The sequence below is a fragment of the Rhinopithecus roxellana genome, chromosome 8 (genome assembly GCF_007565055.1).
Source record: "Rhinopithecus roxellana isolate Shanxi Qingling chromosome 8, ASM756505v1, whole genome shotgun sequence".
In the NCBI taxonomy this organism is placed as follows: Eukaryota; Metazoa; Chordata; class Mammalia; order Primates; family Cercopithecidae; genus Rhinopithecus; species Rhinopithecus roxellana.
This window is the reverse complement of record NC_044556.1, coordinates 82,122,925-82,150,901: the sequence shown is the minus strand read 5'-3', so window position 1 is coordinate 82,150,901 and position 27,977 is coordinate 82,122,925. Positions and strand designations below refer to the sequence as shown.

General features: G+C 34.8%; 2 protein-coding genes and 1 pseudogene across 8 annotated transcripts in view; all 3 read right to left on the bottom strand.

Annotated features, from left to right (window-relative positions):
• LOC104669569 (alpha-amylase 2B) lies at window positions 1-25,978 on the bottom strand. Of its 2 annotated transcripts, none has more exons than XM_010372578.2 (11): window positions 25,865-25,978; window positions 8,178-8,391; window positions 7,685-7,831; window positions 6,675-6,872; window positions 5,990-6,220; window positions 5,116-5,249; window positions 4,204-4,326; window positions 4,010-4,109; window positions 1,931-2,049; window positions 1,540-1,665; window positions 1-224 (listed from the first exon to the last, which is right to left on the bottom strand). In XM_010372578.2, exons 2-11 carry the CDS (start codon window positions 8,343-8,345, stop codon window positions 35-37), a joined length of 1,536 nt encoding a protein of 511 aa, XP_010370880.1. In that variant the 5' UTR covers window positions 8,346-8,391; window positions 25,865-25,978; the 3' UTR covers window positions 1-34. The 2 variants fall into 2 exon arrangements, with proteins under 2 accessions (XP_010370880.1, XP_030791279.1); XM_030935419.1 differs by lacking the exon at window positions 25,865-25,978 and adding an exon at window positions 8,981-9,138.
• Window positions 9,239-10,561, bottom strand: LOC104669568 (annotated as a pseudogene).
• RNPC3 (RNA binding region (RNP1, RRM) containing 3) overlaps window positions 25,736-27,977 on the bottom strand; it is a 31,520-nt gene continuing 29,278 nt past the window's right edge. For 5 of the 6 annotated variants that reach the window (XM_030935415.1, XM_030935413.1, XM_030935418.1 and 2 more), the window contains exon 16: window positions 25,736-27,720. The gene's annotated coding sequence lies outside the window, so the exon portion shown is untranslated. The remainder of the gene's footprint in view (window positions 27,721-27,977) is intronic. The other variant, XM_010372579.2, reaches the window with a different exon arrangement.

Genomic DNA, 27,977 nt, shown 5'->3' with positions numbered 1-27,977 from the left:
TATTGTTTTGAGGATATGCATTTAATTTTAAATTTTATAATTTAGATTCAACATGAATTGCAATAAATGGATCTTCAGCAGAGTTACTAATAGAAAATTGAGCTTTGCCATCATTAGAAACGTAGATTTTAATGCCTGTGCAATTGCCATCAATTTTATCTCCAGAAATGACATCACAGTATGTGCCAGCAGGAAGACCAGTTTGCAAAGTTGAAGAAAATGACCTGGAATAAAATATTTGAGATTTAACTTCAATACAGTGAAACGCAGGAATACAAACTAACACAAATAAACAGCATAACTTTATGTTGTAGAACCCTAAGCAGACAAGGTCTCATTAAGAAGAAACCCATATGCCTCTCTAGTAGGTGTAAATAGCTTTCTCAGGATCAAAGTGAACCTGACAGCAAACTAAGCAAGTCCCTGGTCAGTAGTGAAAATATTACCAGAAAATCAAAGTTGAAGAATATCAGTGAAGATTGGCAGGAACGGTCACACTTTGATAAAAGTGCTACCTTAGTAAAATCAAATTTGTTCTCAACTGAACTTAATACCAACTACTTTTAACAATTTAAAGGGTACTATTTTTTAACCTCCTTTTTTTCCCCATGAGGTTAAAAAGAATTTGGGGTGTACATACAAACAATCTAGCATTTCTATGAATAAGTGATCGTTTGAAATATAAATCTTTTTCACAAAAATTTATTTTGGTATTCTCATCCACAAAAGAAAGAAATTAAAGAACTAGACATGGGCTTTTTGGCAGGAAAGAGATCGACTTGACTTATATATTTATTCATTTTTCATCAGTGAAATATAATTTATATTAGAATGAGCTACGTGTGAGTATCAGTTGGCCTTGGACAGAGACAATTCAACTGTTTGCAAGGAAGTCTTCTGAGCTATATGTTAGGGAATCATTTATACCACAGGCAAAGGATATAAGAATCACAGATGAAAGGCCAATAATGAGAAGTTTCAGAACTAAAACTCAAATCTCCTGAAGCAAATCATTAACCACAAGATATATATTATTTATATATATGCTTTAAAAATGTGATTTGTCACAAGGAGACAGAGAAGTGAAGAAAGTATACCAAAAAAATAGGTAGAGCAGTCCTTGAGAAAAACAGTTAGAAATAAAGGTATTTTAATACTGAGGCAGCATTTTTCCATGATTAAGAAAGCAGGACTACAAGACATGTTCTTTTAATGATTTCACAATCCTTATATTAATTACTTTGTGTATTTTGTGGCATGTGTAGGTGAGCACATGCATGTTAATTCTATATATGTATAAGATACTGCAAGGGTACACAGAAAGGACTCTGCTTACAACAGAAAGCCCTTATGAAAAGAGGACAACAAAGGAGTAACCATCATCATTTTGCTTCTGCCCATTTTTGATCCCTATTGTCTTCTTGCTCCACCGACTAAATGATTTTTCAGATACGATAAAAAGTAAATGAACAGAAAAAAAAAGAATGAATCAAGAACATACTGGTAGCAAATATTATTTTTTAATTGATATTTACTTACCAGTCATCATTGTTGAAAACAATGAATCCTTTGTCTCCTCTTCCAAAAGCTACTTGGTTGCTCCCATTATCATACCAGTTTGTAAAAGGCTGACCATCCACTACATTGCGGAAAGCAACCATGTTCCTAAAAACACAGTAACACAAAAAAGTTGATATTCTTTTTTTTTTTTTTTTTTTTTTTATTATACTTCAAGTTCTAGGGTACATGTGCATAACGTGCAGGTTTGTTACATATGTATATTTGTGCCATGTTGGTGTGCTGCACCCATCAACTCGTCAGCACCCATCAATTCATCATTTATATCATGTATTCTTAAACTTCAACTGTTTTAAATAAAATGCTAAAGAAAGTTCCCTATTAGAGGACATGTCAAAATAAATATTCTCACCTTATTTGGCGCCATCGATGTTCACAGACCCAGTCATTGCCACAAGTAGTGTCTGGATTAATAGTAACTTCTTTAATTACTCCATTATCATTTGGTGGCCCAACCCAATCATTAACATCCTTAATTAGGGGGGGAAAGCCAAATTTTAACATACATGTATTTACCTTTTCCTTCTCCTTTACACCAAACCCAACCTATCCTGTTACTTGTGTCTCTGCAGTCAGTGACTTGATCTAGAATCCAATGCCTTCATTAATTTTTATAGCCCTTTACTTGGTCTTCATCATCTCTCTATGCTCAAGTTCTTTTCTGCCATATTAAAAACAAAGGTAACAAATTTTTATACTCTGGTTTTCATTCCAAGGACCTGCAAAGGCTTCTTTGCTCTGTCACCCAGGCTGGAGTACAGCGGCATGATCATAGCTCACTGCAGCCTTGATCTCCCAGGCTCAAGTGATCCTCCCATCTCAGCCTCCCAAGTAGCTAAGACTGTTGGTGTGCACTACCACACCCAGCTCATTTTTTTTTTTTTTTTTTTTTTTTTTTTTTTTTTTTTTTTTTAATTATCAGTACAGACAAGGTCTTGCTAGCTTGCTCAGATTTGTCTTGAACTCCTCAGGTCAGGTGATCTCGCCTGGCCTCTCAAAGTGCTGGGATTACAGCTGTGAGCCACTGCATCTGGCCTGCAAGGGCTTCTTAACATCACTATAAGCCATTCAATGTCATTGAAATGGGCAGGGCATTAGTATCAGAAACACCAAGATTAAAACATGCTCTATTACCAGTAGCTAAGAAAACTTAATCAATGTGCATAATTCACTGTGTCTCAGTTTTGTCATTTGTAAAATGGGAATATTGTTTTTCTTTGCTCTAAAAATTAAGTAGTATATCTGAAAATGCCCTGAACGTGACATGTGCTAAATAAATCTTAGAGTCCTTCATGCTTCTTTTTAGATAAATGTACAAAACAATACATCTGAACATTTTTTATTAATTGACCACACTTTTAATATTATGTTTTTTGGATTGGCACTTTAAAAAATACAAATTAAAAAAAAACTACAGTAACACTAGGACGGTTTTCAGTGTTGACCTTAGAATCATGTCATATGGTGAAAAGTGAACAAAACTAAGAATTTTTAGCATGCAGCAGTCCTGGCAAAGTGGAAACGTTATAGTAATAGGAAAAATAAAAATACTCTCTGACTCTTAACATCAGAAATAAGATCATTAGTAGAAATTATAAGAAGTTGGCTCGATATAAAAGTACACCTTCTAAATATTAAAGCTGTTTAACAACAGAATCAGTTGCCGTACAAAGTAGCGGACTTCTCAAACTGAAAGGCATCTAAAAGAAGCTAGCTAGATATCAGTGTGACTCATAGGAAGGAGGAATTTCTGCTTTAGACATAAAGTCTCTGATGCTGTTTCTGAACCCTTTAGTATAAAAGAAAACCTTCTACTAGCTTTCCAAATATCTTTACATTCTTATTTCTCTGTTCATTTTTGAAACTACTCATCAGATTAATGTCTTTACCATACTCCCAAAAGTTTTTCTCATTCTTACCTTTCTTGGAATGCTCATATAATTTCCTTCCTCTTATAGGACACTTTGCCTATTTAACTTAGCTCAAATGACTCATTTCTTTGTATTCCATATAACATTTTAAAAGTACTTAACAAATATTTATGTTGTTCTCACTACGGGCAGATGATGTTTTAAGTTCTCTACAAGTGTTGGCATATATAATCTTGCTATCAACCCTGCGGTAGATATGTATTAGGAATACATATTGTACTCCCTGTATCTAGCTCTTATTTTTAAGTGTTTTCTTTTTTCCTGTTGGCTAGAGGGATGTTTGTCATATTTCTGAAATAGCTTGCATACTCTTTTTCAATGAGGAATATAAATTTTACTCCTTTAATATAATCTGTCTAAAATCAGAGCCCTGTATCAGGTTTACACATAATTAAATATTTGTTGAATAAATACATAATTAATAGTTGTCATATTAAGTTAGAACAAGATTGCCTCCTTTTTCTTGAGAAAAGGATATTTTGAACAACTCTAAAACTTACGTTTCCATTTTGAATATTTCTTGGCCAACGGTAGCTTGACATTACTCGTGTAAATCCATAAGGATGAGCAAGCATAAATCCAACTGCCATTTTATACAGCCTGAAAGTTACATAATTATATTATCATAGAATATCAGAATATTCTTACCATCATTAAAAGATGTGTTAAAAAAATAGAGAACTTTGTTTTCTACCTGGCGTCCCAGAAGGTAAGAATAGAGGCTCCTCCAGCCCCATGTCCTCGTTGATTGTCATGGTTATCCACAAAGACAAGTGCTCTGTCAGAAGGCATGAAACCCCAACCTTCTCCCCAGTTTCTATTTTTGAAAAATAAGATATAATTGATGTACCATTTCACAATTGTTTTAGAGTAATTTAACTGTGCATCTCTTTCTGCAGGGCATGGCATCTGAAGATTAATTCTCTCTCTAATTAAATGGTTAGTCTGCAAGATATATATTTACACACACATATATATACACACACACACCATACACACTCACGTGTGTAATCTACATATATAGTCCATATTTGTATATACATGTATGGAATACTTATATTTATATTACAAATACAAGATTTTTGTTATTAAAATAAGGTCTTTTAAAGGTTTCAGCACATTATAATTTAGAGGAACTCCAGAAGGATCAATATCCATATCACATTATACAGAATGTCAAACTAGATTAAAATAAGGCTTCAATACTGTATTGTTATCATATAAATATTTTAATATTTTAAATTAGTATAGGTAAATTCTATGGTATAGACACTTTGTACATACTTTATAAATGACGGGATCATTTTAATAATAACCTGGCTTTAAAAGATTATATGCAAACATCAAGTCAAATCTAGTATATTCATCTTGTACTTAGATGAAAATTCCTAGGGAATGTTTAGGGTTCTGAGGCATACTGTCTTGTGACAGACACTCTAAATACAAAAGATGATTGATTTGAGTTTAGGGCACTAGAATACTTATCATTAAAAATTGACTCCTTGATAGTTGTCTGAATAAGAATGTTCCAGAAGATAACTCACACTAGGGTAGTCTGATTAATAGATCTATGAAATAATTCAGGGGAAAAGTTGTATTTATTTACTTTAAGTAAGACATCTTCTCTCCATTCCACTTGCGAATAACTGTGCCGAGTTTTGCACCATACTTGAATTCTGTCACCCGGCCATTTCCAAAGTAGTCACTGCTTTTAATTGGCTCACCACCCAGATCAATTACCTAGTAGAAATTTAGGAAAAAATAACATTTTTCATAAGGTCTTTAAAGCATTTTAACCAATAAGTTAATATTCTATAACAAATAGCTTAAGCTATTTATTATTTGTTTTTATCTTGTTTTGTTTTGTTTTTCAGAGACAGGGTCTTGCTATATCGTCCAGGATGGTCCCAAACTCCTGGCCTCAAGCAATCCTGCCACAGCCTCCCAAAGTGCTGTGATTCATGAAATCACAGCACGAGCCACCACACCCAGTGCTATTTGTTATATAAAATGCTCAAAAGGGTTTTTTCTTATTCTTATTATCTCAACAGGTAATATTCTTATATTCTTTTTTTGATTAAGTATACGCTACAATATTGAAAGACACATAATGTCAAAGTTACCTGTTGTCCTGTGAGAATACTTATCTAATTTTTAGTCTTGTACATCAATGATAATAACAGCTCATACTAATACATTTACTATCTGACTGACATTTCTTGATAAATATAAACTCATTTCATTTCCAAAGAAAATAAAGACATAACTATTATCAGTATCCTACATTCTGTGTACCTCCATAAAACCTGTTGTGATAAAGAATTAGATACGCTGTATCTGAAGAAGAGGAGGTTAAAGAACAGTGTTTTATGTAAATGACTCAGTCCTTATCCTACAGAAATTCCATTTTTAATTGAATCTGCCATTAATTTTCTAATGAATAAGATGATATTTTATATGCATATATGTATTGAATGTACCTCCTGGTATATGAAAGGTTTACTTCCTTGAGGAAACCAGTTACTGTTGAGATTATGCAGTTTGTCCAAAATTGCCTTTATGTCTCCAGGCCACATGTGCTTGGAAGCATCAAGTCTGAACCCTGCAACACCCATGTCAATGAGATTGTTCATATATTCAGCAATCTCGGAACGCACATAATCCTTCTCCAGTGCAAGATCAAGAAGACCAACCAGACGACAATCTCTGACCTGTTGAGGTAAAAACATTATGACCGATTCATAAAACCTCACTTTTCACCTGAGAATCCATTTGCTTATTCATGTATTCAGTAATTCCTCAATAGATATTTTATAGGGACTTCCTTGCATTGGGCACTGGGGATGCTCACAATCTACTATACATGTATCTTTGAAATATTTTCTAGTAGAAAATAGAGAATTTAGGAAATAAAGTTGATGAGCTTTTGAATTGGTTGGAAGATTTTTAAAAGTGAGCTTTTTAAAATTGTGCATTGATTGAAACTCAAATCAATATTTAAAAGTTTTTAAATATGGATTTGAGTTTCTTAAAGTAGTCAAATTTGTTAACCTGTGTCCCTAAGAGATCTAAATTAGTATTTAAACTGAAGTTCAATTAGCTATATGTCTATAATAAAAGGCGTATGCCATTCTTTATTCAGATCACTGTCTTAAAAAAAATTACCTGAGTAGCATCATTATAGTTCTCGATATCTCCACTTGAAGTTTTACATTTACCATCATTAAAATCCCATCCAGAATATGGGACTGCTGGAAAGTCCCTACTTCCAGGGTTGAAATAACTTCCACAAGTACTGCTTGTTCCTGCACTCACACCATTACCACACATATGATTAATTACAGCATCCACATAAATACGAACCTAGAAAGCAAAGTTTCTACTTCAGTGTGACTTACAGAGAGGTAGACATTTAAAGCATTATTGATTAAAGTATATAGTGTGTTAATAAAACTCCAAAATATTTCATTATATCTTCTAACTAATTTTCTACAAGATCAAAAGTCAGCTGTGAAAGGAAAGTAATGTGAACTAAACACCTATATTCATTCTAGACACTTGGTCAAATATTTATAGTAATGATAAATTGAGAGAACCAGAAACTACCGTAAATAGGAGGAAATGCAAAAAGCCCATTTTGGGGAGACAAAACTCAGATGAAACTGGAAAGGTTATTGTTTTGGAAATGTCAGTGGGTCACCAGGAGAAAGCCTGTACTCTCTACTTAGCAGTTGAAGACAAATAAGGTAGATATTAGTCTCAAATTATGCTGCTCGTTAAATAGAGAAGCGAGCTATTCACCACGAAAAACCCAGGAATTACTGATGGAAACACAAGTTACCTAAAAATGATAGCAAATATTGTAACTGAAATTATAATTTCTAACCAGAAAAGTCTTTCCAGGAAATATGGTTATAAGGGTTAAAATTTGATGTTTTGCTTTAGAAGTAAATTCTGCTCTAAACTTTAACTTATCTCTTTAGTAGATAGAGAACATATACAAAAATATTTACAAAAGTTGAACATAAGACAATATTTAATTTTAAGTTTTAAAGCATGAAGTAAAATTTAAAAAAATATAAAATATGGAAAACTTTCCGCTCAAAAGGAGCAGGAAAGAAGAGAGAAATCATTTTCCTATCTGCTATTTTTAAAGGAAACTAGAATTCACTTACCCCAACATTGTTACATCTAGTCACCATGTTTCTAAATTCATCTTCATTTCCAGATCTTGTGCATAATTTATAGCTAACTGGTTGGTATCTTTCCCACCAAGGTCTTGAAGGGTTGTGAATTGCAACATTTTCATTTGGTGGAGAGACCTACAAATTAAACAGTCTTAATAAGCACCAAATTGTGTCTTACTGTATATCATTGGATGTTCTAGAAACTAATCAATAATATAAAAATATTCTTGAATCTTTGTATATGCAGCTATCTTTTGAAAATATTAACAGCACATTGGAGGATTCTCATTGAAGAAAGATTATCTCAGAAACAAAATATAAAGTTGCCAAAAATACTACATTGTTTTTTCCTCAGAAAACTGTTTTACTTAGAATACTTACCTGGGAAGTAAAATGTTGCCCAAGTTTCACAGATCAGATCAGAACACTATTTACTATAAGCACAGTGAATCCTGCAATTTATACTATGAATAATACCCACCTGAACCCCTCCAAATCCCTTGGGAGCTAAATATCGCTCACATTCAAGAGCAATATCCACCCATCTCCATTCAAACAGATGAACGATAGATGTCCGTCCTTGTTGTGTATTTGGGGAATACTGAGCCCAGCAGAACCCAATGGTTAAAAGCAACAGAAAGAACTTCATTTTGCTGTGAAGTTGTCAGTGTCCTTTCCAGAAACTATTTATATTCCTGTAAGAAGCACATTTTACAAAGTAAATATTAGCATCAATAAATACTGGAGGGCAAACTGTCTATTCATAATCTGAAAAGGTTTATCAATAATAATTTTAACAGGTGAAGAACATTAAAAAGTCTCTCATGGAAAGAACTTAAATGACCTTTTAGAAACTAATGTTTCTTTCCTTTTTTTTTTTTTGCTTATATCAGCACTTTTATTTTTCCTTACACAATGACATGTTGCTGTGGCCGAATGTTCTCACATAACAGTAGAAAACCAAAATTTGTTGTCATCTCTTTAAAGATCGAGAATTGTGTACAAAAAACTTGACATAAATTAAAAGGAGGAATACATTTACAAGTATAAATGTGAACTGCTTCCAATCGAAGGCAAGTAACAGCCCACAGGGTTCTGGCAGACAACATAAGCTAAGAAAGGAAACTGGGTCCGATGGCTTGGACTTTCCAACCCTGACAGATTGACAGGACAGAAGCAACTGGTTCAGGAGTCCTTGTCAGCTTCTAGATAAATTCCAGAACACTCAGTCCTGACACATTAATAACCTGCACAGATCAGAGACTGCCGGCCATGCAGACTCACCAAGCCACAGACTTGTCTTCCACAAGCACGTTTTTAGCCATGAAGTGACCAAGCCACATGTACTAAAGATTGAAATCCAAGATATGTACAGATACCAAGGGGAACAGTTAACTTGAATGCAAGGTCAAAATCAGCAACCAGTTCTACAGTCCAGTGCTGATATCAGATACAAGCTTCAAGGACAACTTATTTTCGAAGGTTTATTCCAGTTTGGTGAGGCTAGCATGAGGTGTATGCATTTGCCAGGGGCAAATTTATACTTCTGAATTAACCCATTCAGCAAATTCTAGGCATCTGCTCACAGTCGATTTAGAAGCATTTGCGGTGGACGATGGAGGGGGCCAACTCGTTGTACCACTGCTTGCTAGTCCACATCTGCTTAAAGGTGGACAGTGAGGCCAGGATGGAGCCACTGATCCACACCGAGTACTTGTGCTCTGGGGGTGCGATCATCCTTGATCTTCATGGTGCTGGGTGTGAGGGTGGTGATTTCCTTCTGCATCCTGTCAGTGATTCCTGGGCACACGGTGCCACTGGACAGCACCATGCTGGCCTACACGTCTTTGCAGATGTCCACGTCACACTTCATGATGGAGTTGAAGGTGGACTGAGTGGATGCCGCAGGATTCCATGCCCAGGAAGTAAGCCTGGAACAACACCTCTGGACACCGGAACCTCGTTGCCGATGGTGATGACCTGGCCATCAGGCAGCTCATCTCTCTTCTACTGAGAGGAGGAGGAGGATGCAGGCAGTGGCCATCTCCTGCTCAAAGTCCAGTGCGACATAGCACAGCTTCTCCTTGATGTAGTGCCTGATCTCCCGCTCAGCAGTGATGGTGAAGCTATAGTCATCCCTGGTGAGGATCTTCATGAGGTAGTTGGTCAGGTCCTGGCCAGCCAGGTCCAGATGCAGGATGGTGTGGGGGAGGGCGTAGCCCTCATAAATGGGCACCGTGTGGGTGACCCCATCTCCAGAGCCCATGACAATGCCAGTGGTGCAAATAGTGGTGCAAATAGACAGAACAGCTTGGATGGCCACGTAAATGGCCGGGGTGTTGAAGGTCTCAAACATGATCTGAATAATCTTCTCTCTGTTGGCCTTGGGGTTCAGCGGGGGCCTGGTCAGCAGCACCGGGTGCTCCTCCAGGGCCAAGTGCAGCTCCTTGTAGAAGGTGTGATGCCAGATCTTCTCCATGTCATCCCAGTTGGTGACAATGCCATGCTCAATGGGTTACTTCAGGGTCAGGATGCTGCGCTTGCTCATGGCCATGTCGCCCACATAGGAGTCCTTCTGGCCCATGCCCACTGTCACACTCTGGTGCCGGGGGCACCAACGATGGAGGGAAACACGGCTGGGATGTGTCGTCCCCAGCAAAGCCAGCTTTGCACATGCCGGAGCAATTGTCAATCACCAGCACCATGATCTCTTCTTCCATCGCGAGTGGTGGAGGAGTGGGACAGCAGAGTGGCGGGACAACATGGTGCGTGGGCTGACAGAGGTGACTGAGACCCTGTTTTTTTCTTACTGATACAATCGTAACCTTTACAAACTCTGGCAGTGTGTACACATACACGCACACACATACACATATAACATAAATAAGGACAGTAAATATGTTTACACACATAAGGACTATATTTTTATATACATACACACACATATCTATACAGTCCTTGTGTATGTGGGCATGTGTGTGTGTATATATATGTATATATATGTATGGTTTGGCTGTGTCCCCACCCAAATCTCATCTTGAATGTGGTTCCCACAATCTCCATGTGTTATGAGAGGGACCTGGTGGGAGGTCATTGAAATTGAATCATGGGGGCAGTTATCCCATACTGCTGTTTTCAAGATAGTGAGTGAGTTCTCCCAAGACCTGATGGTTGCATAAGGGGCTTTTCCCCCTTTTGCTCAGAATTTCTCCTTCCTGTCATCAAGTGAAGAAGGATGTGTTTGCGTTTGCTTCCCCTTCCATCATGATTGTACGTTTCCTGAGGCTTCCCCAGCCATGTGGAACTGTGAGTCCATCGAATCTTTTTCCTTTATATATTACTCAGTCTTGGACACTTCTTTATAGCAACATGAGAACATATATATATATATATATACACACACACACACACCACAGTATATATATACTGTATATATATATATATATATATAACAGTACATATATATAACACTGTCCACATATATAAATATATACTGTCCACATATATAAATTCTTTATATATGTGTGTATATATATAAATCCTAATTAAATAAATAAGGACTGTATTTTATTTCTGATATCCGTCACTAATGGAAAGTAACAATTGAAACCAACTGAATTCTCAAAATATTGCTTTATCTGTATATTTTCAAATTTTTGTCATGCTTCCATTTCAAACAGAAATATTATGTGATATTTCCATTTTTAAAATCAGCCCTGTTTCCCATCCTTAATTCAAATTTTTGGTTATTTAAATTTCTGCATTAAGATTTAAGAAAACATTTAAAATCTGAAAGCCTATGAATTGGAGAAACTAACTTTTTTCCCCTCGAGCAAGTCATGTGCTTAATATAGTGCATATAGTAGTAGGATTTGTGGTGGTGGTGGTTTTCTCCCTGTAGGCAAATATTAATTGCACCTGATGAAATGCTAAATAAATAAATTTGCATACCTTTTCCTTCTTAATTTAAGTGAAATGCTATGAAAGGGAGTAATAGTACAGGTAGGAAAAACTTCATCCATCCATTCAACAAGTGTTAAGTGTGTGTCTGCTTTTTGCTAAGCACTGTAGGAGATGTTCAGGAGACAATGATAAAAAAGACAGGTTTCTGTTCTCAGAGAGCTTACATTCTAGTGGAAAGAAAATATATTAGTAAATAACAGTAATAGCAACAGTACTAATAGTGATGATAAAAATAATTTCAGATAGCAATAAGAACTAGTATAAAATCATAAAATAGGGAGTGACTTTTCCGTCAGCATATTTTAGACTGGATGGTAAGGGAAGACACCCCTTAAAAGAGTGACTTTATGATGTGATTTAAATGATTAGAAGTGTCCAGTCATTTAGAGATCAGAGAAACAGCAATAGATAGAGGAAAGAGCAAGAGTAATGTCCCAAGAAAGGAAAAAGCTAATACATGAGACACATTAAAAAGAAATAAGTGTGGCTACAGCACATGTGATAAAGGGTGGGATAAAATGAGATGAGATCAGAGAGCTAGGCCAGATCATGTAGAACCTTGTAGAACATGAAGAAAGAGACAGCTGTTAAGGCTGTAACATGGGGAACTGAAAGACTAATAGACTTTAAAAAGAAAATCACCCTTGCTTCTGGGAAGAAACCAGATTATAGGAGGATAAGAGTGGAAAGAGGTAGATGTTAGAAGACTTTTACAGTGGCCCAGGAAAGAGGTGAGCGGCTTGCACTAGGGCATAGACAAGGTCTATTTCAGAGGTAAACAGGCAGTAGATTTATGAATAGATTAGAGCTGAAAGATGAGGAAAAAATATTAAATATATAGGTATTTGGGGGTGATACCATTTTTTAACATGAGAAGAAATGAGGAAGTACCAGCTCTGGTGAAGAGTATCAAGAGAGCTGTGGATTTTAACTATTCCACTCTCGATCCTGATGCTCCCCTTTCGTCCTTCCCCCAGCCAATCCTGTGAACTCTATTCATTGCAAAACTAGAAGTTCCTCATATTTTATATGCAATGTCATTCCTCCATGACTTTCCTAGTGGTTTTCTTTCCCATATCATCCCCTTCCACATCCAACTTAGTGTGGAAGCAACTAATTTTCCTTCCACATTAAGTTGAAACCACAACTTTATGAAGCTTACCTTTATATTACCAAGCACAGTTAGCTTCTCTGCTGTATGAAAGCTTTTTAATTTATATGACATTAAGCTATATTTGACTTCTATTGTAACAATATTATAAATAATTAACAATTTACTTGTCATTCTGGATCAAGCTTCTTGAAGGCAGACTTCATATCCAGTATTTCCAAATCCTAGTAAAACGATTGACATTGTCTTATGTGCTCAATAAATGGCTATAACATGAAAACTCTAGGTTCCAGGTATTGTGCAAAACATTGGCATAGCATGGGTTATGTCCTCACTGATTTTTTAAAAATCAATGAACTCTATATTAGAAATTGTTTAATACACTCGACTCTAATCCCAGCAAAAGTGTTGTACACATGATGGAACTAAGGCCCAAAGAGATTGAGTAAATTGACCAGGCTCATGTGGTAAGTGACAAAGACAGGATTCGAAAATAAGTCTTATTGCAAGTCAACATTCTCTGTATTACACTAATGTTTCTCCTAGAATTCTAGAGTTGTGATGTCTAATGTGGTAGCCACTAGAAACAATTGGCCACTAACCAGTTGAAATATATGTAGTTTGAACAGAGATGAGTAATAGGTGTAAAACACACTCTGGATAATGTGAAAATAAAATGTAAAAAAAATATATTTTTATGATGTTTACATGTTGAAATAACATATTGTGACACATTAGGCTAAATAAAATTTACCATTAATTTCCCTAGTGTCTTTTTGTTTCTTTTAATGCAGTTGGTAAAAAATGTTAAATTACATATATGATTTACATTCTATTTCTATTAGACAGAGCTGTTCAAGAAGCTATGTTCAGTTAGAGAAGGGATATATCCATACACAAAAACAAATAAAGTGAAAGATATGAACATAATTTTAAGAGGGTTACGAGTAAAGTGCTTCAGGATTTAATTGATAGGAAAAGTTATTTCTGACAGATGGGAATAAGGGGAGACAAAATTGACTTGAAGAACGGGTTTGACATCAATGAAGAGATAGGTAAAATTACTTTTAAGTAAGAAAAATATGTAGAAGAGCAAGGAGAACGGCAAGAAGTCAACACAGTGTTTTAGAAATGTAAGTCAAGTGTGAGGGAGCCATGGCAGTTAAATTTGGAAAGGTATATTAGGGACACTCAAAATCAGAGAGAAGAAAAAAAAAATACTTTCCTCAGAAGGTTTTTTGGTTGTTTTAACAGGAAAGTAGTAATAAAAACTTTTAATTATATCAGATGGGCCAGAAAACAAAGAGACAGGAACATTAGTAAGCAGAGCAGTGATGGAAATCTGAACTTGGATTACAGCAGTAAGAATGAAAATTAGGGAAGTGTGATAGATTGTTATATTAAAGGGCATCCAATGAATGACAGTTCCCAGTATCCATACCTATATGGAGTCTCTTTCTAAATAGACTATGGAATTAGCTTGATATTTATTTTATCCAATGAGATATCAGCAAACAAGACAGAAGCAAAGTTTGACTGGGGTTTGCAGAAGGGAGTTTGATCTCTTGAAACTCTGAGATCATACACTGTGCTGTGAGCATAATTGGGATGAAAGATCACTTGAAGTCTAGTTGTCCCTAGTCATTCCAACAATCTGAGTTGACTCATCAGCTAATAGTTGAGTGATATGCCAGGAAAAAACATGGTGTATATAGTCAGCCCTCCATATCCATGGATTCCACATCGCCAGATTCAACCGCGGAAGAACATATTTTTAAAGAAGGATAGTTGTATCTGTGCTGAACATATAGACTTTCCTGTCACCATTCCCTAAACAATGTAACTGTCTGCATAGTATTCATATTACAGTAGATATTACATCTCTAGCAATATAGAGATGATTTAAAGCATACAGGAGGATGTGCATAGTTTACATGCAAATACTATGTTATTTTATATAAGGCACCTAAGCATCTATAGATTTTGGTATCCATGGGAGGTCCTGGAACCAATACCCCACAGATACTGGAGAGATGACTGTACAGGGCTTGGTACTATCTGTGGTTTCAGGCATCTTCTGGGGGTCTTGGAATATATACCCCTGGAATGGGGGGGAAATGTTTATGTAAAACAGACAGGGGAGATACAACAGACTTGGTGGAGACTGTACAGAAAATGGTGGTTAATCAGATATAAGAGAATACCGAATATAAAGAGTGAAATGGGGACTCTGTGATTTAAAGTTTGGGTGAATGTTAGAAAGGCCATGTCTTTATGACTGACGGTGCAATCTAAAGGCAGATTTGGTTTAGAGAAACCGATTAACTAATATGGGGACATACTGACGTAGAGGTACCACTTTTAAAACGTATGGGTATATAAAAACAATAAAAAATGATATGAAGAAAGAGGAGCTTTCAACAAGCAATGATTGTCTGAGAAATGGAACACTAAATACTTAACCGATTTAGCACAGACACTGAACAAAACAGATGCTATCCCTAATCAACTACTATATAGAGGGCAGTGCACACTGGCTGAATTATCAGGCCTGGAGAGTTGTATCCTTGAGGGCTGACAAAATACCAAAAAAGATGTTGGGTGAAGCCACCATCTTTACAAATGATGGGTTATAGGGAGGAGGAAGGGAGAATAAAGAGGTGCCTTCAAAGTAGCAAAGGGAGTTTTATTATCTGAGATGATTTTTAAAAAAACAAATAGGGAAGGAAAATTTGCAGGGAGTACAAGATACTAACTGGATACGGGTGAGTATCAGAATCTAAATAGAAAACTGACTAGATAGTGATACAGGGCTGATGGTGTAAAGAGTTGACAGTTAGAGAAGAGGGGCACCATTTGAACTTTATGCTTGACTCAAGGTTCCAAATGTGAAAACGTAATTGTTAGGAGTTAAGACAAACTATAAATCCTGACTTTTCCATTTATAACCTCTGTGATGCTGGAAAACAACCTCTCTAAATGTATCTATGAACTAGAAAAAGTAATTTTTTTTTTTATTATACTTTAAGTTCTAGGGTACATGTGCATAACGTGCAGGTTTGTTACATATGTATACTTATGCCATGTTGGTGTGCTGCACCCATCAACTCGTCAGCACCCATCAATTCATCATTTATATCATGTATAACTCCCCAATGCAATCCCTCCCTCCTCACCCCTTCCCATGATAGGCCCCAGTGTGTGATGTTCCCCTTCCCAAGTCCAAGTGATCTCATTGTTCAGTTCCCACCTATGAGTGAGAACATGCGGTGTTTGGTTTTCTCTTCTTGTGATAGTTTGCTAAGAATGATGGTTTCCAGCTGCATCCATGTCCCTACAAAGGACACAAACTCATCCTTTTTTATGGCTGCATAGTATTCCATGGTGTATATGTGCCACATTTTCTTAATCCAGTCTGTCACAGATGGACATTTGGGTTGATTCCAAGTCTTTGCTATTGTGAATAGTGCCGCAATAAACATACGTGTGCATGTGTCTTTGTAGTAGAATAATTTATAATCCTTTGGGTATATACCCAGTAGTGGGATGGCTGGGTCATATGGTACATCTAGTTCTAGATCCTTGAGGAATTGCCTCATAGAGTTATTGTGATTAAACAAATGCTGCAAATAAAGCTGTTATCCCATTGCATGGATACGGCAAAAGCTCAACATGGTTGATAATGTTATTTTGTATTGGTATTTTTACCTGGTCCTATTAAAAATCCTATCAACTCATACTGTCTTCCTGCTTTCACTCTACTAACACATGGCCCTTCTGTCTTCCCATTCTACTTTTCTGAACTTCTAATGTTTTCTACTTCTCAGAATTATTTTCATTTCTACTAAAAGAATGGGCAGAGATGAAAAGGAATCACCAATATTTTATTCCTGCAATTTTTTCCTTCCTTCCCTCACACTATTCCCTCACTATTCAATAAGCAATAGCTTATTGGCTTAGGATTTCTGGCATATCCACGTTAGTTTTGAAATATACTTTTCATCTATGCCACATTAATAAACTCTGCTCTTGTAATAACAAATCAGCATTTTTCACAATGCATTTGGAATGTTGGTAAAATAAGGGATAATTTAGACATAATTTAGGGAATTAGCACTATATGAAAGGTAGAGTTAAACACACATATAATAAGCTTCTACTAAGATCAGGCATTGTCATATATTTTCTCATTCAATCTTAATTTTAACCTCAAACTAGCAATCTGAAGCGCTATATACCCCATAGGAGAAGCATTACAACAGTTAAAGTATATTTATGCCTTCTGAAATAAAAATCTGCACAAACAATTCTTGGCATCTTTGGCATCAAAAACACCACCACCAAAAATAAGGATTTAAAATAGTTGTTATATCTACTTTCTGGAATAGTTATTCTAAAAGAGTTATCCTTAGAGAAGCTATCCAGTTATTAGTAACATACAGCATTATTGCCCATATTTTGTACTTCCTAGAATGTTCTACAAAGAGAAAACTTCCCTTTACTCTAAAGCTCTAATGGTTACTATAATGTGCCAAATGACATATCTTGGGAATTCCCTGAGAATATGAAATAGGACATTTGATAATATCCTGACACCAAAGCAACAGTCACTAAAGATTATTTGTATTTGGAGTGTCAAAACATATCCTCTCTTCTCATCTGGGCTCATATAAAAAAAATAAAATATATCCAGTGTCAAGAACTAACTCAAAATTAGCCAGTTTCTGAGGGTCTCAAAAGTATTTTTTCAATCAATATCATATATGAGGTATTTATTTGACATCCATAATATACATGGCATTATAGGGAAACGGTTCTAGTGTAAATGCAGTATTCCTCTTAACACATCAAGTACCATAAATTTAATCCTTTAGCTTAAAGTTTACCTAAATCACACCAAAGCCATGACTTAAATAAAATGAAAGAGCTCTATTAAAATGTCAAGCAGAAAGTAGCAACTTCCAAATAACTTGTCTTTCTAGAGCTTCCTTTCTACTTATATAAGTATCAGTTATTTACAAGTTCTTTCCCCCTAGCCAAAGTAGCCTCACATTTGTACCAGATACTATAGTTTTTAACATGCAAATGAATTAACATTGACAAAAAAAGGACAAGTTATCTATTAATGTCATTCATAGTTCTTGGCCTAGATGCCTTGTAAATATCTTTGGAAGTAATTTAATGTGATTAAAAATTACAACTGAAATACTTTAATGTCACATTTATGAACTTGATCAAGTTAGTTGTTTCTCTTACTAAAAAAGAAAAAGTCTGAATTCCTCTGAGTTTTGCAATAAATTATGTACAATTTTCTTAAAATAGTAAACCTTCAACCACCAGCCCTTCCACCAACAGTTTTCTATTTTTCTTCTGAAAATAAAATAACAAAGAAAATAAACCTGAACTCAGGATAAATTGCATGTGAAGGTTAGAGGAAAGAAAGCACAGATAATAAAGTTTGCCTATCAGATCTATGAAATCAGAGACACCTTTTGAGCCAAGGTTAAGACACATTTTCAATATAAATAGTACATTTTGTACAGCACAGCACTGAAACATGATTTGTCAACAAACTGAAAATAGATTGTGAAACTCTATATCAAATCATGTGACAGAAACCACTTATTTCAAGACAAAAAGTTGGCAGAGCACTTACATGATACTCAAATAAACATTAAAATAATTTCCTACTTTAACTTCTTTCAATCAGCAATCTCCCAAACCCACAGTTCAGTGTTTTTACAATCATAAAATAACAAAATCTCACAGTTCTGGTTTTGCTTTTTCTTCAGTTGGAAAAAAAAAAAAATGCTGAATTTAGAATTTTATAGATTTTCTATAACCTCTTACTTTCAATATGTGGCCCTACTGTCCCACTCCAATTCTCCAAATCAGATTTCTACAGTCTTCTCTGAACTCCAGTATTGCAACAGGTTGGTCACTACACTCGTTTCCTAAGCAAACCACTGTCTTCTCTCCTCTGCTCAATTTGCTGCCCTGCCACCTCTTCTTACTACACTACATCTCATCTGCTTTCTTTTTGTCTTCCTTCCTTTTTCTACAATACCCTCTCCCAATCTCTAATTTTTTTCCCTGAACCATTTATATTTATACCAATATATAGGAAATATATAGAGAATAAACATGTATGGAATAAAATAACCTTAATAAAATAATCTTAAAAATAAAAAAAATATATAAAATAAAATAACCTCCTTAATAAAATAACCTTAAAGACCAGATTGACATAGGACTGGGTTCAATTAGTTAAATGAGACTAGAATGTAAGCAAAGTCACAAAATCAAAAATTTAACTCTTCAAGATCAGCCTGGCCAACATAGTGAAACCTGTCTCTACTAAAAGTACAAAAATTAGCTGGGCATGGTAGCTGGCACCTGTGATCCCAACTACTCAGGAGGCAAAGGCAGGAGAATTGCTTGAACCCAGGAGGTGGAGGTTGCAGTGAGCCGGATCGCGCCATGGCACTCCAGCCTGCTCAACAAGAGCGAGACTCTGTCTTAAAACAAACAAACAAACAAACAAAATTTAACTCCATGTGTCACCATCTACTAGATGCTTCACCATGAACATTTTTTTTCTATATGAACTTTAGAAAAAAATTAAAGTCTATGGATTTCATACTAGGTCCTCAAATTAGAAAATGAGGATATTGTTGATATATATATATATATATATATATATATATATAAAAAATAACCACTAACAACATATAGTTACTATGTGCCATTTCCATACATTACCACTTTTACTTCTCACACATGCATACCCTACATGATAGAAATATGATTATCCCCATTTTTAAAATGAGAAAACAGAAACACTAAAAATTTATTATGGCCAAATTGTAGTACATGTTGGGACTGAATTTCAAAGCCAAGAAGCTTAACTCCACAGTGAGCTCTTACCTACTAATCAGTATTATATTCCCTTTCACTGGATTGTTAGAAAAATCAAATAAAATATTATGTGAAAATATTTTAAAATCTGAGTTCTGCTTAATCTGATTAATTTTTAAAAGATTAACAGTTGTAAAAATTCTTCAAAAATAATGTCTTGGAAAATTAAAAATACAGGAGTAATTTCAAAAATAAAAATGACTGCAAACTGGAATAGAACAGTGTTCAAGTATTCTAAGGTCACATTATTGTCTTTGGCAGTGGACACAGGCATTAACTTTGGACTTTGAGAATATGCATGGGTATAATCAGTGCTAATCATTAACAAAACAGAAAGTGTGCCTAATTCCTGTGGTATAGGGGAAAAAAAAAAAAGATTAATAAAAATAATTTAAAAGAAGGGAAGAATACAAAAAATGAGTGAATAAAGTGAATATAGCAAACATAACAATAATTATATCCAATGTAAATTGATTGTTTCTGCTAAATGCATTTTCAGACAGATTTTTTTAAAAACAGAGATACAAAAAAGGTAAAGGTAAAGCTGGAACCAAATAACCAATGTAAATTCTAACCAAAGGAAAGAGACTGTAGCTTTATTAGTATTGCACAAAGATCTAAGGCAAAATTAATGCCAAAATAAAATGGTTGTACATTCATAATTAAAAATGTTTGACTCTCTGACTAGAAATTCAACAAATATGTGTTTACTTGCTTTATAACATGTTTAAAATTGCTAAAACAAAAAAATTGACAGTACAATAATCGAGAAATCCACCATTATGAGAGAGTTTTAACAAAACCATATTAAGAACAAGCAGATTTGAACAAGTTTTAATTAACCTGACCAAATGCACATATGGAGAACACATTATTTTTTTAATTGTCTCTATACAGTCAGAAGTTGAGTCTTTTAAAGGATTGAAATAAAACAGAATATTCTAATTGGACTAAGATCATATAGTATGCTCTTGTTAATATGAAAATTTATTTCCAAGTATTTTGTTATAAGAAGTGTTATAATGAACATCTGTATACATGTTTACACATGGGTAATTCTGTAGGCTAAATGTATGTGAAACTTGAAGCATATTTTTATGTGTTCATATTATGCAAAATTGCCCTTACAAAGGTATCAACTTTTACTCTCTAGCAGCAAATATTATAGTACCTTTTGCAACACTCCCACCAAAAATTAGTATTATCATAGCTCTAATTTTTGCCTAATAGATTAAAAATGATTTGTGTTTTTCCCAATTACTAGCAAGTCTGAACATCATTTCACACTTTTTTTTTTTGCCTATTGAGTTTTCTTTTGAAATTTGCTTCTTCCTTTTCCCATCTAGTTTTGCTTTATTGTTTTTTTCTTATTGAATGTTTGCAGTTCTTAAGTTATCATTTGTCATGTATCGCAAATATAGTGTCCTAATAGATCACTGCTTTTTGAAGTCTTTCCATTGCAAAATTAAGTAATCATGGATGCTGGTAAGAATTAGGACACTGCCAAGGTATGCCTGCATTGTTATTTTTTGTACAACTACAGTCATGCATTGCTTAATGACAGGAGTATGTTCTGAAGAGTAAGTCTTTAGGTAATTAAGCCACTGTGCAAATGCCACAGATTGGACTTCCATAAACCTACATGGCATAACCTATTCCTCCTAGGCTACAAACCCGTAAAGCATGTTATTGCACTGGATACTATAGGCAACTGTAACACAATGTACTGGTGTATCTAAATATATTTAAACATAGGAAACTTCCGATAAAAATGTGGCATAATAAACTTAACTGGATCACCATTATATATACAGTGCATGACTCTATTCACCATGCAAAAGGTTTTAATTTTTAAAGTGATTATTTGTTTAACTACAGTGGTTCCTCGTCCCTCCATATCCATGAGGAATTGGTTCCAGGACTCCCCATGGATACTTAAAGCAACAACTGCTCGAGTCCTTCATACAAAATATAGTATTTGCATATAACTTTTACATCATCTCAGATTACTTATAATAACTAATGCAACGTAAATGCTATGTCAAAAGTTGTTATATTATGTTGTTTAGAAAATGACAAAAAAAAAGTCAATACATGTTCAGTACAGATGCAACCATCCTTTTTCTTGTCTTATCCTTAGATCTTGTTTAATAAGATTAAAGACCAAGTGGTAAGGAAGATGGGAAAAGAGACAGAGGAACATCTATTAATTACAACTTTTTTTTTTTTTTAGCTGAGGTCTCCCTATGTCACCCAAGCTGGAGTGCAGAGATGCAGTCATGGTTCGCTGCAGTCTCAAATTCCTGGGCTTAAGTGATCCTCCCTCCTCAGTCTCCCAAGTTGTTGGGATTACAAGCATGACCTATTATGCCCCGCAATGGTATTTTTGTTGTTGTTTACAAAGTTAAATGCCATTATTTTTTATATTGAAATATCTTTTAATACTTTTTTTTTGAAGTATTACTGATTACTTAGAACCCAAAGTCTAGAAACCATTGAACAAATTTATTCCAATAGTCTCTTTCACTGTTAACATTCTCTGATCCTATGTTTATTCTTCTCTTGGCTTTCTACATCCTAATGGAAATATGAAAATCAAAGAGCTTAAGGAAATTTTGTGGCTGTATCAATCAGGACAGAATAGGTTATTCTGCAGTAACAAAAGAAACTAAAATTTTTCAGTGGCTTACAATAACCAAGTTTCTTATGTTCAACTAGGATCAACAAAGGCATTCTTATTAGTCCTTTTGTAATGTCACAAAAACTTCATTTTGACACACGCTTTAGCAGTCGGGAAGTTCCCAAAGTAAAACATTATTTCTGCTCACATTTCACAGCCGAAGCAAATCACATGGACATTCCCAAATTCAACAGGATGGGAGTATTTCATTTGCAGGGAGGATCACTAATATTTGTGAAAAATAGTACACTGCATATATGAGATCAGAAATAAACAGGAAAAATAAAAGAATTTTCATTGGAGTGAACATTTGAAAAACAAGAAATGCGAGTTTAAATATATATATTTTAAAAGAAAAATACAATATATACAGAGCTTCCCACACTCAACCTCAGTCTCTTACACCTCCACTTTTCCTTCGACAGCAAGACATTCAATTTCTTCTGAGTTTATATGATCATTTCTATGCATGTTTTTGTGACTTACTTCATCTAACATTTCCTTAAACAACATATAACGGTCTTTTAAGTAGTTACCTTTTTCTAAGCTTTGAAAACTTTCATAAAATTGCTCACATCTTCTTAAACTTTTGGATATCCAAAGATCCTGGTATATAAATACCATATTAAGTCCTATTTTATAATTTACAAAAAATTAAAATAAATTTTATGTAATATATATATATATATATATATATATATATTTTGAATCCTCCTCCATCACCCAGGCTGGAGTCCAGTGGCACAATTTTGGCTCACGGCAACCTCCCCCTCCAGGTTCAAATGATTCTCCTGCCTCAGCCTGCGGAGTAGCTGGGACCACAGACATGAGCCACCATGCCCAGACATTTTTTTTGTATTTTCGGTAGAGACAGGGTCCCACTGTGTTGGCCAGGCTGGTCTCAAACTCCTGACTTGACGTTGATCTGCCTGCGTGGGCTTCCCAAAGTGCTGGGATTACAGGCGTGAGCCACTGTGCCTGGCGACCTTTTTCATTTCTAATTGATACCTTTTAAATGGATACAACCGTCTCAAGTCTTTATACATTAGTCATAGATGTTCTAGTCTTATTTGATTTCCTATCTTTTTCTTCATTGCTTAGACCTTGTACATGTTGGGTACAGGGTATATCTTTCCTGATGCTTTTTCAATGTTTTGTTTGTGTGTGTTTTAAGATTTCCTATTAGCTTTTATGTGGACGTTCTAATACCATTTGTTTTCAGAAAATATAGGGCAGGATATTTAGCAGCTTAAGCACTAGGGGTGAGAACTTTCTATTCCTCTTGAAAACCATCAGTTCTACCCCGTAAGTGTCTGACCCAGGGGGTTAGCTCACGTATCTACTGAATGATCCTACTGAGGTCATTATTTTTTAGTATGCATTACTAAAGATAATTAAATGTAATAAAGTATCTTACAGTTGACACATTAAAGAACTTTCGATTACTCACAAAAGGAAGTGCTGTCTTCTCACAGGGTAGTAAAGATAAACTAATTACTACAAGCACTCAGCACAGTTCTTGTTGAGATTTCAAAATTCATTTACATAACCTTTCAGTCTCCTAGGTTCTCAATTTCTTGAATTTATCTCCTTCCATCATCACCTTGCCTCTAAGCTACTCCCATCTTCACATCCTGAAACTTATAATCACTAAGTACTATACTCTAATATTTTCAATTTCAGTCACCCCTTATTTAAATCTCCCAAATTTCTAGTTCCTACCTCAAGAACTCCAATGCATCTTCAACCACACTGCAATCTACAATCGATCATACGATTTTCCACTGTCTCAACCTTATTTTCTCACTTCATTCCTTAACTCAGATTACCTTCCATATCCCTCTTTTATAGTCATTTTCTTAAATATAACAACATCTCATTACTGACTGTCTTACTCACCTAGGGAAATCTCAACTTTAAACTGAATTCTGTACTTATTCAGTGACAGCACCTATGCTGAACTCAACTGGTGAAAAACACAAAACCACGTTGACTGATACCACTTAAATAAACCACAGACTGCCTAAGAGTTTGTTTACTTTCCTGCATTCCTGGCTATCCATTTTACATCTCCTTTTCCTTCCTTAATCCTTCATGACTTCCTCCCTCTTTATGACCTTGTTTCCTAGTTCACTGAGAAAATATAACAAAAATTTGACATGCTACTCCTATCTACTGAACAACAAACATCTAGAACTCTATAATCTCCCCTTTATCCTACTGTTACTAATGAGCTGTTTGTGTGCCTACCTTTAAAACTAACCCTTCTATTTGTATACCAGATCTATGATTTCAGCAATATCCCTCTCTTTCCTGCATTATGTTTTTTTCTCTCTACTGAATCAGTCCCATTAGCATACAAACCTGCTATATTATCGATCTTAAAACAAACAGTGTTTGGATATTACATTACCCTCCATTAACAACCCATTTCTCACATCCCCTTGAAAGCAAGACTCCTTAAGAGTTGTCTTCAATACTCACTATATTAAACTCCTCGCCAACATTCTCTTGAATACCTCCTCTTACTCCTGACATCCACCAAGTTTGTCAACATCAAGGTCCCAAATGTTGCTCTACCCAATGCTTAATCCTAAGAACTCATCTTTCCTAACTCATCAAGAGAGCTAATATATTTGATCACTCCTTCCTATTTGAGATACTTTCTTCATTTAGCTTCTAGTTATTCCTCCTTAGTCTTCTTTAACAGTTCTTTAACTATTTGATATCTCACCATTTGGATGCTCCAGGGTTCACTTCTCCATCCTTCTAATTCCTATCTCTAATGTTCTTACTTTCTCTACCTCACAATGCTGTAAAAGGTAAGAAGCTATGATTCACAACAGCATTTTTACAGAAGAGCTGAGTCTTTTTGGGCAGTGCCTCTAAGGTACAGGTGTAATCACAGACTCAGGAAAGTATCTGTAAGAATAAATCAAATTAAAAAAAGAATGTTTTCCTACGTATATACAGCTGAAACTAATTTCATTAAAGGAACAGAATAATTGTACATGGGAAACATTTTCACCTTTGAGTGATGTTCTGACAGATGAAAGATTTAGGGGTACAAAAATGGAAGACTATATTACGGCAAGGATACAAATTTTCTAAACTGGGATAAATCGCCCGCTTCCGAAAAACCAAAAGCCCAACAAAACTCAAAGCCAGACAAATATAAAATAATTACAAAAAACAAGATTGCAATTAAAAAAAAGTGAAAGCGTGCTGGTATCCAGGTAATTACAAATACTGCCTTTTAATTTTTAAAGGCAGTATTTGTAATCATAAAAAAATTATAAATTTTATATATTTTTATAATACTATGTTTTCCTAGATGTGTTAAACCAGATAAAAAATACAAACACCATTTTATTGGAAAGAAAACAATTTATTATATTTGAGGAAAGACATTAAAATACATGTAATATATTTCCAATCACTGATTTAAAGGCATATCAATTTAATTTTTAAATACACTTTCAAAGCTGTTACGCACAGTTCCATAGTCCAGGTGGTCAATTTCTTCCTCTCAAAGTTGGAAAGCACTTGAAGGACACACCAGATTCAAAAGAAACCTAAAACATCACAAAAGCCCATTAAAAATAATAAGTATAACACAGTTCATTAGTTTAAAAGTAACTGAAAGCTGAACCATTTATATTTAGAAAATTAGTGAATCATGTCAGTATAACAAAATTTATCTAAATAACAGCTTATAAAGAAACTGATTTATAACATTTACAAAATCATTTTAACTGTGCCTATAGAAAAAGTTACAATTTCAATATCTATAGGTTTTATACTTTTAAGATGATAATAACCAAATTTTGAATTGTTTCCATAGAACTAATAATAGTAGCAGATTTTTCAACAAAGAAACACGGAGGCTCCAACCCTCTATTTTCCTAGTTATTAATATAAGGTTGGATGGCTAGGTTGATACCAGGTACCTAACCATTTCACTCTAACAAAGCAGTGTCTAAAATGGTCAGTTCTTAGAATTACTAGGAAAATCTTTTCAAATCAGATTCTTATACTCCATTCCCAGAGATGCAGATGTATTGGTTCTAGGGTAGAGTATAGGAATTTTTATGCATAAAAACTCTTCTTTGGTGGTTCTCAACCTTGGTTGTACATTAAAATCTGTTTGAGAGGTTTATTCTAACATCTGTGCTGCACTCCCAATACCTTCAATCAATATTCTGACCAAGAGAACCAGGCATCAATATATTTCTTAAGTTTTTTTTTTTTTTTTTTTTTTTTAGGAGGGAGAGGGTCTCACTCTGTCACCAGGCTAGAATGCAGTGGTGTGATCATGGCTCACTGCAACCTCAACCTCTGGGGCTCAAGTGATCCTCCTGCCTTAGCCTCCCAAGTAGCTGAGACCAGAGGTGGAAGCCACCACACTCGGCTACTTTTTGTAGGGACAGGGTCTCCCTACATTGCCCAGGCTGGTCTCAAACTCCTGGGCTCAAGTGATTCTCCCATTTCGGATTTGCAAAGTGCCGGGATTACAAGTATGAACCACTGTACCCTTTTAAAATTAGTATTTCATTCAAGTTCCAGATCACTGTAATGTGCAGCCAAGACTGAGAACCACTGTTCTTGGCGATTATGGTCATCAATCAGTCGGGAAACCACTATTCCTATATAACTGCCAAGACTGTTTTTCACTTAATGCACTACCCTTAGTCAGCATTATGTGTTCTCCCCTCTATTACACTTTTCTTCTCTTGTTTAGAAAAAGAAAGGGGAAAGAAGAAAGATACTTCTATTGCTATCTATGTCAAAAGAGACTCACTTAAGACTTTAAATGAGTGGTCTGCTACTCTTTAGAATTTACATAGTAATCTAGACATCTTAATTTTCAATATAAGTACTTTTTAAAAGAAAAACATGTCCTTTGCCCAATTAAATTTTAAACACATTATAAATACCTAAACCAGATACATTATACAACAGAAAGCATGCTATTGAATTAGGTTTAGGAAATATACAAATAGAAGAAACAAGACTGTATTCTGAGTTAAAGTAAATGAACCACATTCTCTAAGTAAGTTGACCTGATTCACTAACTTTCCCTCAAAAAATTATATAACCTAAAGGACAGCACAGAAAATTCCACAACAAATCTAAAAACACATAAAAGATTTGTTCAATCTATACAAATAATTTTAGAAATATTTCATTTGAATAAAGTGTAAAAAAGTATTGCTTAACCTGGATCAACAGGTGGGGGAAGGACAAACATTTCTAAGAAAAAAACAAAAAAACACTGCCCCAAAAAGGATACGACAAGAAAGGATACACTTTGCATGACAGTATTACAGCAGTATTTACGCAGGAATGCTTCTAAAGAAGAACAGCAGAATGCAGTTTAATTTTTTTTTTCTTATTTTTCAGCACCAGATTTACAAATAAATGATTTTTTAAAAATACAGACTGAAATCCATCTTTCCTCTAAAGTGTTTATAGGACTTGTGACTACCCAGTATAGACATACAACACAATTCAAATATTCAAGCCATCTCAGAGGGACTAAACATTAAACAAAATTTTCTCTTATTTACTCATATTTGTCAATTAAACACCAATTGTGATTGTGACCA